Source organism: Pogoniulus pusillus, chromosome 11 (assembly GCF_015220805.1).
Source record: "Pogoniulus pusillus isolate bPogPus1 chromosome 11, bPogPus1.pri, whole genome shotgun sequence".
Classification (NCBI taxonomy): Eukaryota; Metazoa; Chordata; class Aves; order Piciformes; family Lybiidae; genus Pogoniulus; species Pogoniulus pusillus.
Window position 1 is genome coordinate 10013815 of NC_087274.1, and position 13110 is coordinate 10026924.

The 13110-nt window shown below is 50.7% G+C and overlaps 1 protein-coding gene across 4 annotated transcripts in view; it reads left to right on the forward strand.

Moving 5' to 3' along the window:
• The window catches only part of MXRA7 (matrix remodeling associated 7), a 31430-nt gene extending 19316 nt beyond the window's left edge, over positions 1-12114 (forward strand). For 2 of the 4 annotated variants that reach the window (XM_064150942.1, XM_064150941.1), the window contains one exon: positions 6192-7990. Coding sequence is in view for 3 of the 4 variants with exons in the window: in XM_064150941.1 (XP_064007011.1) it covers positions 6192-6231 (40 nt within the window). In the remaining variant the exon portion in view is untranslated. Of the gene's footprint in view, positions 1-5775; positions 5852-6191; positions 7991-11722 lie in introns of those variants that run through there. The other 2 variants (XM_064150940.1, XM_064150938.1) reach the window with 2 other exon arrangements.
• Positions 12115-13110: the final 996 nt, after the last annotated feature.

Here is a 13110-nt window from a genome sequence, read left to right on the forward strand (position 1 = left end):
ATGCAACTTCCTGCTTCTGGTTACTTCAGACTTAAAATATAGAGGGACTGCTCAGCAAGAGAGGAAAGCAGTGAGTTTAGCTCTGCTTGATCACACCTGGTGGGTCACCTGTACGTCTAGAACAGAAGCACGCAGCATTCACCCCCCTAGGGGAGAAGAACAATCTGGCAGGAAGGGGAAGGATGCAAGGGAAGGATGCAAAGGAAGGATGAAGCCCTTCCCCAAGCCAGCACAGCCTGTTTCCCAAATCCTTCTCTTCTGCACCTGAAGCCTTTGGCCACCTGTTGCCAGCTGCAGCTGCCACAGAACAAAGTCCTAGTCTGGGCTGAGAAATGACTCACAGCCCCAGGGCTGAGTTGTGCAGGAATGAGACACAGCCCACAAAGGCTGCCTGGTGGTAGGTGTTGCTGGTCTGGCTGGGTGCCTTGTGCAGATGAGGGAGGAAGAGGAAGGGCTCCCCAGTGTGCCCTCAGGGACTGGCCTACATGGATGGGTTAAAGTGGTCTCTGCCAGTTGCTCTTCAGACTGCCCTTGAGGTTGAAAGAGGGCAGGGGGAGTTTTCTTGGAGTGTGAAAGGTTGTGATTAGGACTCTGTTGAGCACTGACAGCTGCAGCAAGGCTCCACTCATGATAGAAGAGAAAAGAATCAGGAGAAAAGACTCCCTCAAGTCTCTCTTTCACTGAGGCAGAGCAGGTCCCAGCCAAGTCCTGGTTGGCCTCAGTGATGCCAAGGGGTTGATCTCTCTGTGCTCTGCACTTGCCTCTCCTCACCAGGTGTGTTGGCTGGAGAAAAGAGAGCAAAACCTATCTGACAGTCTGTGGAAAGGTCTCTCCTCTCTGTCCTTTCTCTTCTTTCTGGCATTTAGGAAGAAGTGAGGGTAGAGAGTCAGAAGCTGTCCCATGGTGCCTCAGCAGGTCCTTTGAGCAGTCTCCAAGTGACTGGCACCAAAATGCTCAGCCATGCTCTGTGGTTGCAGTGCTGTTGCACTCACAGTGATCCCCCAGCACACAGTCCAGTCTCTGTAAGGCTAAGGAGAAGGTTGGGATTGGCTGCCCAGTTTCCCTGGCTAATGGGCTCAGTCCCAACAGCCATTTGACCCATTCTAGGAGCACATTCTCCTGCCTTTCAATCCTCTCATCTCCTGGCCAGCCAGAGGTGGGTTGAGGAGACACTGCTTGAATCTAGATCTAAGCCTAAGGCTGAACTGCAAGTTGGAATTTTTGCAAGGAGAATTGGATGGGTGTAAATCTCATGCTCAGTGCTTTTCTTGGTGGTAATTTAGCACTGGGAAGTTGTCACCTCCCCAGCTGGGTTCAGAGTGCCTCTTGGTGATGAGGCACTGAATAAAACTGGGCTTGGATCCCGGAGTTTCAGCAAGGCAGGGTGCCCTGGCCAGACTGGCTCTAGGGAATGGCAGATAGAAGAGACCTGTCCCTGCTCTGACAGACAGTCTGGATCAAAGTGGGGCTGCAGCTGTGGCTTGAGGGAGAACCAAGCTGAAGTCTGATTTGGAAGGAGACAATGCTCGCGATGACAGCTCTGGAGCACGCAAGGGCAGGAAGCAGCTGCAGGGGTTCAGTCGTTGTGTTGAGAGACTTTGACCTATTTTGAACATCTCCACTACTGAGCCTCAAAAAAAAAAGTGGGTGGACTGGACTGGAGGAGGCTGCATCTGAGGAGAGCTCTCCATCAGCATCTGTCCCTGTCCACCCCCTGCATTGCCATCACACAGCCCTGGCTCGCTTGCTTGCTCCCTGCTCTGTGTAGCATGAGGGCTGGGCCTGTCCCTCCTCCCTTTCCTCCTGCTAACCTTCCCCCCCCCAGCCCAGCAGCTTTGCTGTCCTGTCCTGTCCTGTCCTGTCCTGTCCAGCATGGTGCTTCTTTTGGATGTGGGAGACTGGTAAGTTTGGGCTTCCTTTGGGGTTTCTTTGTTTGTTTGCTTGTCATCTTCTGCAGCACGATAGTCACCCTGGGCTGAGGGAGGAGTAGCAGCAAGGGACTGCAAAGCCAGGGCTGTTGGGGGCTCTTCAGGGCAGCTTGGCCACTGCTTCACTGTGGCTACCAGCCATGGGGTTGGCACTGGCCACGGGCAGGGCTGCTGTCAGCCATAAAGTGTGAGCCATGGTTTCTTTCGCACCTGCCTCTTGGGGCACTGTGTGTTTGGGGGTCCCCACTGATCTCCCCTTGCTCTGATGCTCCCTCCCTAGGCGCCAGGCTCTGCTTGTATGAAGAGGGAAGCTCCTGTAGTCCAGTGCTGTGCCCTGCCTCCACCACATCCCTGGGGATAATGTTCTCTGACCTAAGAGATGTCTGTGGACTTGAGCTCTGGCCCTATTTATAGAGCATCTGATTGAGTCATGAGTCCCCAGCAGCTTTACAAACTGAGCAACTCAGGATGCCTCCCTCAGAAACCTGAGGAAAGGGAGTCCAGGAAGGTCCCATCCCCACCTCCTCCTCTCCTGTCCCACAGAGAAAACTTTGGCAGACTCCACAGTAGCCTTTGCAGAGTGTGAGTCTCTGCCCCTACCCTGGCATGAGATCTCAGACCAGAGAGCAAATCTGCTTGAGCTCTTGGGTCTTTTCTTTTGGCTCAAGCCCTGAACTGCCCTAGCTTGCGGCTGCTTCTCTGCGTCTCCCTCGCCCAACACTCACAACTTGTCTTCATCTGCTTCTGCTTAATGCTGTGCAGCATGGGCAGCTTGCTGTTCTCTATCTGCTAACCCTCTGGGAGCCTGGCTCTGCCCCTCCTGCAGCTCCTCTGTGGCTGAGGGACACCAAGGGCTGCAGAGAGCTGGTGCATCACACCAGGCTGGCTGCAAACTGGTAGCCAGCAAGCTGGAGCTCTACTACTAAGCAATGGACAGAGAAGCAGGTTGGGACATCCATGGCTTTCCCCACTGCTGCAGCATGGGGCTGGGGAGGTCAAGAGTTTTGCAAGAGGATGAACACACCACTGAAGGAGACTGTGGTGGCCTCTCAGCTGAGCTAGCCAGGAGCTTGGACCACCTTCCTGGCTGTGGCTGGGAAATATGGGAGGCTTTAAACAGTGGTGGGCAAGATCCACTCTGGGAGTGACACAGTCTCCAGCCCCACTGACTCCTCACCAGGCCCTATCCTAAAGGCAGTGGGACTTGTGCTTCCTGGTCATGCAAGTTCCAGCAGCCTTGGCTGCTCTCCTGGTGTTCCTGAGGAGCAGGAGATATTCCCTGAGGCTGAGTGCACCTTTCAATCCCTCTGTCCCACTGGAAGAACTTCAGATTTGCATTGATAGAAGCTCCCTTTGGTATTTCTCACTCTGCTGCTCTCCTCTTTCCTGAGAGCTGGCTGTCTCTCCCTGTTCTGCATAAAAGTCTTCTCTGTGTTTTAGCTGTTGGCAGAAGCAACTGTCCCACACTTTTGGGACCACCAGGAAAGCTTAGATTCAGCATGTCATTGCTCATATTCTTCCTGCAGTGTCCCAGTCTTGGACAAGGCTGGCTTATGTTCACTACCAGAAATGAGATGGTAGCTGTCTCCATGATAAAGAAATGGGAAGCAGTGGTGATAGGACCATCCCCAGCAGTCAGATGGGAGAGAACTGCCTGGGGAGTGCACTCAGGTCTGCCCAGCATCCAGGGCCTTTCTTCTTTGCTCTTGATCTTCAAGAGTCAATCCTGGCCTGTCTGGATTGAGTGAGAAGAGTCTGGAGCCAGCTGCCATCATAGAATCAACCAGGTTGGAAGAGACCTCCAAGATCATCCAGTCCAACCTATCACCCTGCTCTATCCAGTCACCTAGACCATGGCACTAAGTGCCTCATCCAGGTTTTTCTTCAACACCTCCAGGGACAGTGACTCCACCACCTCCCTGGGCAGCCCATTCCAATGGCAAATCACTCTGCCCTCCTTGCCAGGATTTCAGACCAGAGGTCCCAAGCTGAGCTCCTTCTGCCTCTGCGGAGGGAAGGAGCTGGGAAAGCTCCATGCCTCTGAAAATCAGCTGAGTGAAACTGGTCCTGAAAAGGGCTCAAGCAATTACCAGGGGTGGTTACAGAAAGATGCTCTGGAACATCCTTAGGGTGGGTCAGGACTGCTTTGGAGAGCTGTAAGTCTATGGATGGGCTACAGGACTTCTGACCTGCTGCAGATTTCACACAAGGGATTAATGCACATGGAATGCCACTAGCCCACTCTGTTTGGCAGAGCTGGGATGTTGTCTGCTCTGAAAGGCAAGAAGCTTTGTGCCAATGCCGTGGCTCAGTTGGAGTGGAGAGAAGGCTTCTGAGGCTACCAGGACACCCCATTTCCATGCTTGAAGGCAAAGCATGATCTTTTCAAACCTTCAGTACCTGAGCCTCCCTCATAATCCAGGATCTCTCTTGTCTGAGCTCTTTGTTCTCCAGCTGTTCTTGCACAGAACACAGCTCACAAATGGTACTGTCAACTGACTTGGCCCTCAGCTTTGGCCAGAGCAGGGACATTTGGCTAGCCTACATCTGAAGAAAGGCTACAAACTCCCAGCAAAAGAAGCCCCTGACCTGGTTTGATTGCTGTGCTGCTGGGTGAAGCTACAGTGATCAGGTTGACTTTGTCATCCAGGGCGGATGGGAAGGAGGGAAGAGCCAAGGATAAGCAGTGGCTCAGTGCTCTCAGCCTCCATCCCAAGCTAATTAAGTCTTTCAGCAGCAATGCCAGAGCTGCTCAGCCTGGAGGGTTTTATGGCCCTGATGTCCCCAGTGATAGACTGCTTCATGCTCTTTAGTCTAATCCCCTTCACAGCTTGCTCCAGGAGCAGAAAGGGGTATTTCTGTTGTGCAGATGGGGAATTTATGGCTCTGACGAACATCCTCCATTAAGTTCATGCTTGGTTTAAGATCTTCTCATCCCAGCTGTCAGCCTGGCCCTGTCCTGGAGGTGAGTATTCCTGTGAGGGGCCTCAGGCTGCAACTGAGCCTTGTCCACCCTCTCTCACATCCGTCCTTGCTCCAACTGTGATGTGCTGGAGGGGACCTCTCCTTCTGGGCCTCTGTGGCAGCAAGCCTGTGCCCTCAGGCATGAAATGTGATTCCACTCGTCTGACTTGAGTGGGGCCATGATCCACCCTGCACAATTCCCCTTCTTTGTCCTAATGCTGCCTGAGTAACCCCCATCCCACAAGAAGATTCATCCTGCATCTCCCACCCAGGCTCCTGGTCACTGGTTGCACTTGGGAGGCTGCTGGACATGGAGAAGTGAGGCAGCAACGAGGCTGCAACTTGCTTTCATGCTGTGGTTGGCAGGAGCAGGGGGACTTTTAAATGGGGTTCAGGTGTTAGGGACAGTGAACCCTGCTGAATTCAGGAGGAATTCGGCTGGGCCACATCTGTGTGTGTTTGTAAGTGCCCAGTTAATGTGTGGTGTAGCTTCCTTCTACCTCACACAGGTCTCTGTCTGTGGGCAGCTGCCCAACCTGCTGCCAGGTGTTTCCTATATTGGGCCATCAGAGGTGCTGGGGCAGTAAGTGTCTCAAAGGCTCAAACTGAGAACAAGCCTTGTTTTTAGCCCTGTCTCTGCTGACAACATGCTGCAAGACCCCAGGGAATGCCTAGAAATCCATAAAACATATCTTATCATCTCAGCCTCCTTTCCTAGGACATTGGGAGAGCTTCCCATCAAAAGGAAGCCTTCTGACCTGCAGAGTGTCTGGGGGGGTTTTGCCTCTCCACTTGAACAGCCACATCTGTAGGAGGACTGAGAAAGGTTGACCTGCTCAGGCATACTGCCCTGTGAAACCAGTCCTCATTCCCAGCTCTTCAGTCTGCAGATGGGAAGAGGAATCTGGGCTGGAGAAGGCTGCCAACAGCTCAGGGAGGCTCTGCACAGGACAGCTGAGGCAAGTATCCCCTGGAGCTAACGAAGGCTTCCAATTAGTTGGGCTTCCCCAGCTCTTATCAGTAGGTCAGGAGGGCTGTAACAGATTGGTGCCAGATGAGAGGATTTACACTTCTGATGGGGTACTATCCTGCTGCAGTTGATGAAGCAAAGTGTCTCCTCCTCAGAGGCTGAGGTTTGCAAAGTGAGGCTTGCTCTGCCCTGAGGTGGGAAGTTGTCTCCCCAGCACCACACACACACACTGAGTTTTCCCCCTTCTAGTTTGTGTGAATAATACTGAGCCAGCTTGAGGGGTGAACTGACTGAAATGATTTCTCTTCTCTCCCTGTTTCTCTTTGCAGAACTGAAGACTATATGAAGTTGTCCCTAGCCTCCTCCTAAAGGCATCCCTTGGCATCTTTAAAGGCTTGAGAGAAATACCAAAAACAACCAAACACACCCATAAGAGAAATCCATAAACCCTCAAAACTTGGGATCCCCTCTTGGTCTGGAGTTGAGCTCTTCAAAACCTCCTGTGGTGTCGAGTTTGAGGAGAACCTGTTGTGTGGTTCTATGGACTGGGGCTGGGCCCGAGCAGCAACTTGAGTTGTGTCTGGGGGGCTGGGATGAACCTTCCTCCCTCTCCCCTAAACAGAACTCAAATTGGACACTAAATGTGCAGCGAGTCTGTTAGTTGTGTTCAGCACCAAGTACTAGGCTTGCCATGAAACCTGTGTGGTTCCTTTCTCGGGGTGGGCCAACAACAGCTCTTCTCCTAGACCAGCCTGGACCTTACACCAGACTAGCAAGTTAGTTCTTCCTGGGGCCAAACTCCTCTTTACTCTTGGGGGGGTGGGAACTGCCTGTGATCTCAAATGTTGTACAATGCTGCTTCATTCTGAGGGACAAAGTGAGGTCCAAGTGAGGGATAGCAGATGGACTGACTCTGATCTTGCTTCTGTAGTTGTTCTAGCAGAGACCTGATTGTGTAGGTAGACAGAAGGCTTGAGAAGTGATGAGGATTGCTAGTTTAACTGTTCTGCTTCTAGTGGTGGAGGTTTAGGAGGCCACACTTTGGCTGCTGTTAATATCTGGATTCTCAGTTTTCCCTACTCCTGTTCCCAAGAGGAGAGACCCAAGGAGATAGCTATAGCATCAAGAGTTCCTTCTGGCTCTGGATGAAATAGCTGGGGTTCTGGAAGAGACAACCTCCCCATTCCTCTGCCTGCTTGCTGTTGCAGTGCCCTCTCCTCTTGCTAGCCCTGTGGCTTGTCCACTGGAGCCAGTGCTCAGTGTTGCTCCTCATCTCTGTCGCGTAGAGATGAATTTGGCTGGGTGTGTACACCTGCCTCACACACAGCAGGTTCCACAGCAAACCAAGCCAGTTTGTGAGAGTGAGAAGAGGGTCCAAGTCCTCTAGCAATGTTGCAGAAACAGCAGGCTGGGGGTGGGGATGCATCCTTCAGAGTTTCTCTTTCACTGCCGAACAACTGCCTCTTGGCTAAGGCTGCAAACATATCAGAAACCCAGCAGGCTGCTTTCGTTCCTCCTATGTGATGGCTATGCAGACAATACTTGAACCCTTGTACACAGTTGTCCCTTCTAGCGCCTGGGGTGGGCAAACTCTTCATCCAAGGGCTCATTTAAAGAACAGCAGGAGGCTTCAGCTGTAGAAAAGAGGCTGGGCTGCCCCTTCCCAGCCAACAACCGCAAGCCTGCGCAGTGCTGTGCGTATGAGTTTAGGCACCTCTGGACCCTCCGCTTCAACTCCCTCCCCTCCCCTCCCCTCATTGCCGGTACAGCTGCTCTCTGCCCTCGGTGCTGGCTGGCTGACTGTGTCCTGAGCACCCAACTATGCAAAGAATGCCTTATATACGTTGTGTTTAAGTTACATGGCAGTATGTACATCGAGCAAAGTCTATAGTTGAGTCCAGATTTCCTGCTAGTGGCAGCGAGTCCGAACGATTTCTTCAACTCCACACGGCTGTCTGGGTGTATTTTTTTTACTTTAGTTTGGTTTTTGTTTGTTTGTTTTCTATCTGATGGTGGCTCTTCTACAAAGGACTGTAATTCTAGTGGCTTGAATCTGTAAAAAAACAAACAAAAAAAAAACAACAAAAAAATTGCCTTTGTTTGGTCCAATAAACCTTTGAATAGTTTACCTTGGTCTGTGGCTTGCTCTCCCTGCCCTCCCTGCTTGTCATTTCTTTTGAGTGAGAACTTGTGGGGTTTAGGTTAGAGGTAGGTTCTGCCCTCCTTAGGCCTTTCACCCTGTAAAGGATTCCACTGACTTCCTCCACAATAGAGTCAGATCAGTGCTGAAAGTCAGGGTTTTCCCCTTATTTCTGCTGGAGCAAGGCAGTGTTGCAGCAGGATCCAGAGAGGTTATGGAGTCTCCTTCTCTAGAGACTTTCCAGCCTCATCTGGATGTGTTGCTGTGCAACCTGCTACTGTAAGTGTCACAGAGCACTGGAACAGGCTCCCCAGAGAGGTTGTGGAGTCTCCTTCTCTAGAGACTTTCCAGCCTCATCTGGATGTGTTGCTGTGCAACCTGCTACTGTAAGGGTCACAGAGCACTGGAACAGGCTCCCCAGAGAGGTTGTGGAGTCTCCTTCTCTGGAGACTTTCAAGGCCTGTCTGGATGTGTTCCTCCATGATCTGTGTTAGTATTGTCCTGCTCTGGCAGTGGGGTTGGACTGGATGATCTCCTTGGGTCCCTTCCAACCCCTAACATCCTGTGAGCTTGTGGCCTGTGCTAGATTGTGTGGTCCTGCTCTGGCAGGTGGGTTGGACTCAATGATCTCCTTGGGTCCCTTCCAACTCTAACATCCTGTGAGCCTGTGGCCTGTGCTAGATTGTGTGGTCCTGCTCTGGCAGTGGGGTTGGACTCAATGATCTCCTTGGGTCTCTTCCAACCCCTAACATCCTGTGAGCTTGTGGCCTGTGCTAGATTCTATGGTCCTGCTCTGGCAGGTGGGCTGGACTCGATGATCCATGGAGGTCCTTTCCAACCCCTAACATTCTGTATATCCTGATCTGAATTGGCTGCAGAGCAGTTAGGAACATTCCCAATGCAGAGCTCTTCTCAGGGTTTGTGAGCATGGGTGTTTAGGAGCTCCTGATGCAGAGCTCTCCTGCTTGCTGCCCCAAGCCTCCACTCAACTGTAAACGCCTTGGACTGAAATGTCTTAAAAGAGCCTAAGGGAACTAAGTATGCAAATTCAATTGCCTATCAAGAAGAATTAGGCTGCTTTGAAAACTCTTTAATTCATCTATTTTGTCAGCAAGAAGTAAAATCCTGTTTGACCTGCCGAATCCAAACACTTTTGAGGGCTGCACTTAGGGGAGGAGAGAATGATTCCATTGGTGAATGGAGCGGGTTTGATCCGAAATGACTGAATGAACAAACAACCTGGAGCACCACAAAGTTGTTTTTCAAGGTCACCTTTGATAGGAGAAGCTCCTTTTTTATATCAGCATCATAGTTTTGATGCCTTATTCTTCCTTCCCAGGCTCTTTTCTCTCTCTCTCTATCTTTGTTTTGCTCTCCCTTTGCTTTAGGTTATGCAGCAACAACAGCAGGGAACAGCTCCTGATTTATTTATTTATTTATTTACGTGTTTTTCCAATGCAGAGTCAGGATATTTAAAGCTAGAGAGGGAAGCCAAAATGCATCGATGTCATGCTTAGGAAAACAGGGCGAATATTTGCCGTCGATCTTGATTTTGGTGCTTTGGAGGCAAGGCACAAAGGTAGCCTTTGGGGAGGCTTCGGCAGCCTTAACGTCTTGTGACCTAAACGAGCAAGGGCTGCAGACCTGCGTGGAGCACTCCCAGCTGGCAGGCGTTTCAGACACCGTCTGTGTATTGAATTTCTCCAGACCAGGCTGGAAATGTGCCCACTGGTGCCCAGCGGGGATCGAAAATAAACTATTGATCGCTAACGACCACGCTTCCCCCTCCTCCCCTCGGCAAAAGGGCACTTGCGACCTATTCATGTGAGCACACAACACCACCGCCACCTCAATGACACCAGAGCCAGCCGAACCCTGCCGTTTGACAGCCTGTGGCCACAGCTTCTGTAACCGAAAGATCCTGCCTCATTATCGGGATGTGCCTGGCCTTAGGACAACCGCATTTTAATTGCGAGAGAAAAGAACTGGCTAACGAGCTTGCTTTTGCCAGGATCTGCTGGGCTGGTTGTTTTCCCCTCCCTGCCCTGCTTGCTGAAATGGTGATGGGAGGACAGCCTGCTGTTCCTGCTTCTTCCTGGGGCTCAGACCAAGAGAGGGGGGAAGGCAGAACTCTGAGGCAGGAGTTCCACATGCAAAGGGTCCTCCGCTTCTTCCTGTCTCCTTCCATCGATCTCGTTTGTAGTGGTGTGGCTTTTGATGTGCTGATGCTGTCCTCTCTTCTTCCAAGCAAAGACTGTGCTGTGGTTTTCGCCTGGCAATGAGTATTTTCTACTGCTGCTGGAACAGCTAAGAGCTTGTCCACACAGGACGAGCAGGAAGCCTACCCCAGGCTAATTGTGCATTTAAATGGATTGATTACAGTGCATTACAGTCCTGTATGGAAAGCTGTGTCAGAGACACAGTGCCCGTGTGGAAGTAAAAGTCAGTGTCTTTCTAGCCCAGGAGAGGTCTAAAGATGCTGAATTGGCAGAAGGAGCTGGGACTGCAGGAGATGTGTGCTCTGACCTGCTGAGCTATGAGTGAATGCTGCTCTGTGATTCCACAACTCTGACCCCACAGTCAAGTTGGGGCCAAATGAGCCTTGAAGTACTAGAAACTGCTCCTCCCTTGTTACAGCCATAAAGCACCACACCCTCATTAGTTCTGATCTCACACAGGAGAGTTGGGTATGAGGTGTGCTATGCCATACCGCAGTCTGGTGCCGGCCAGGTCTGGCAATGGGAATGCAGCAGCCCACGGACAAGCCTGCCTTGGGCCAAGGTGCAGGTTCATTTTGCCCTGAAAGAGAAAGCTGCATCAGTTTATGAGCTACCTGCAAACAGCTGAGCCTCCTGTGCTACCCACATATCTGTATCTGAGTGATGATCAGTAGATGGATGGCCAGCCCTCCTGCAAATCCTCCTAAAATAAAGCCCTGTGATAGATGCCAATCTTTGTGCTGCAGGACATACAATGAACTGCTTCAGGTTAGGGGAAAATCAGGATATCATCTGTGATGGGGAGAAGGGAGTTAATCACTTACTGTGGAACTCTCTAGGGATGGAGATCAGAGCTAGAGGGTCCACTGGTCAAGCTCTGCCCACACAGGGATCATCTTAGTGCTGGCCTGGCTACATGAGCCCATCTCACCATCTGACAGTGGCAGATGAACTCCTGAATCAAAGCAAATTTCTTATGCTCCAGTGGCTGACCAAAGTCATGCCCACGCTAGCAAGCAGCCTGGTCTCTAATTTTAAGGCAGGGTATGCATGTAAAATGCAACCTGGATCGCTCTGTTTCTAGAGGATGGCAGAAGGAAAGGACACTGCTTGCTGACAAAAGATTCATCCAGTTTCACTATGGAGTCTGCTAAACTGGGACATGTTGGCCTTGTGAAATTCCACACATCAGATTATCTTGAAACTTGGAGCACAGATAAGCCCTGAGGAGCTCCAAGGCTAGTGTTAAATCTGTCTGGTTTATCTCCACACTTACAGAAGTGCAGAGAGTCGTGCAGGACGATCAGATAGATGGGAAGGCGGTGGAAGGAGAACCAGAGGCCATCTCCCTTTTATCTCACAGGGGCAGATTTCCTGCAGCCAGTAAGGCTTGTGAGGTGACCTCCATTTGGCTTCACGTTTCGTTTGACCATAGTGTTCTTGCTCAATGTGCCTTCTGGGGACTGGCTATTCCTACTTCTCCTTTTCTTCTCCTCGACAGGGTTCAGAGAGAGCAGCTGGCTGCCATCTTCAGGCTCATGAAGGAAAAAAGTGACACGTTTGGAGAGATGTCTGAAGGAGACATGAAGGAGCAGCTCAGACTGTATGACATATAACCACGCAGCCAGTGCTATGCCCAGAGTCATCTCGGCCCTCACCGTGCAGGACACTGGAGGCTGTAGTGCTATAAACGTCTTTCAGTAGCTATGTTGCAGTTCCACTTTGTTTAGCAGAACATATATAGGCCCTGAGACATTTCCAAACTCTTCCTTCTCACCTTTTTGTGTTGTTTTACCTTGAAGAGCTATTGTGGTATTTTCACCTCCAACAGAGATTTTTACCTCTCCCTGGCTGGGTCCTAGGTCTCAGTTATACAAAGCAGTTAAACTCACAGCTGGTTTTTTTCTGACTGTGCTTTATAAAAAAAATGAAGCTTTAAACCTAGTAGTTAGTAGTTTGATATCTAAAGGAAGCCAAAGATCATAGATGCACAATGAATGTAAATAGGAGCATAGAGTAACATGGGTCGGAGGGGGTCTAAGGAGGTCTGTACCTAACCTCCTGCTCAAAGCAGCCTCGGCAAAGATAAGGCATTGAGGAGACCTTATAGTGGCTTTCCAGTATCTGAAGGGGGCCTACAGGAAGGCTGGGGAGGGACTATTGACAAGGTCTTGTAATGACAGGACAAGGAGTAATGGATTTAAGCTGGAAAAGGGGAGATTTAAACTGGATGTTAGGAAGAAGTTCTTTACAGTGAGGGTGGTGAGACACTGGCACAGGTTGCCCAGGGAGGTTGTGGATGCCCTCTCCCTGGAGGGGTTCAAGGCCAGGTTGGATGAGGCCTTGAGCGACCTGTTCTAGTGGGAGGTGTCCCTGCCTATGGATGATCTTTGAGGTCCCTTCCAACCTAAACCCTTCTATGATTCTGTAATATTCAGAGCTTTATCCTGTTGAGTCTTGAAAGCCTCCAAGGATGGAGACTGCACAACCTCTCCTGGCAGAGAGAATCCCGGACCTACACTTAGAAAGCACTCAGAGGCAAGTCATTAATGCTCCTCATCATGCCATTCTCATCTCCTTGGAAGGAACTTCTCACCCTCCTTCATGCTGGGTTATTGAAAGAAACCCAAGCTGGCTCCTGCTGACCTCGCTGAGCTCATCTTCACGCCTGAGAGAAGAGCAGCTAACACCAACCTGGAAACAGAAACATCTCTTCACCTCTTGACACTGAAGAGTGTCTGTTGTTTTTTTTTACAGGGATGATTGTGTCCAGCTCAGATCCTGTTCTAATATAAAAGCATTATGTAGGAGACTACATCCTTAGGAGATCTCTTGTGAATTTATCAAGTGTTTGGAAGAGTCTTGAAGAATCCTTGGATAAATCAATGA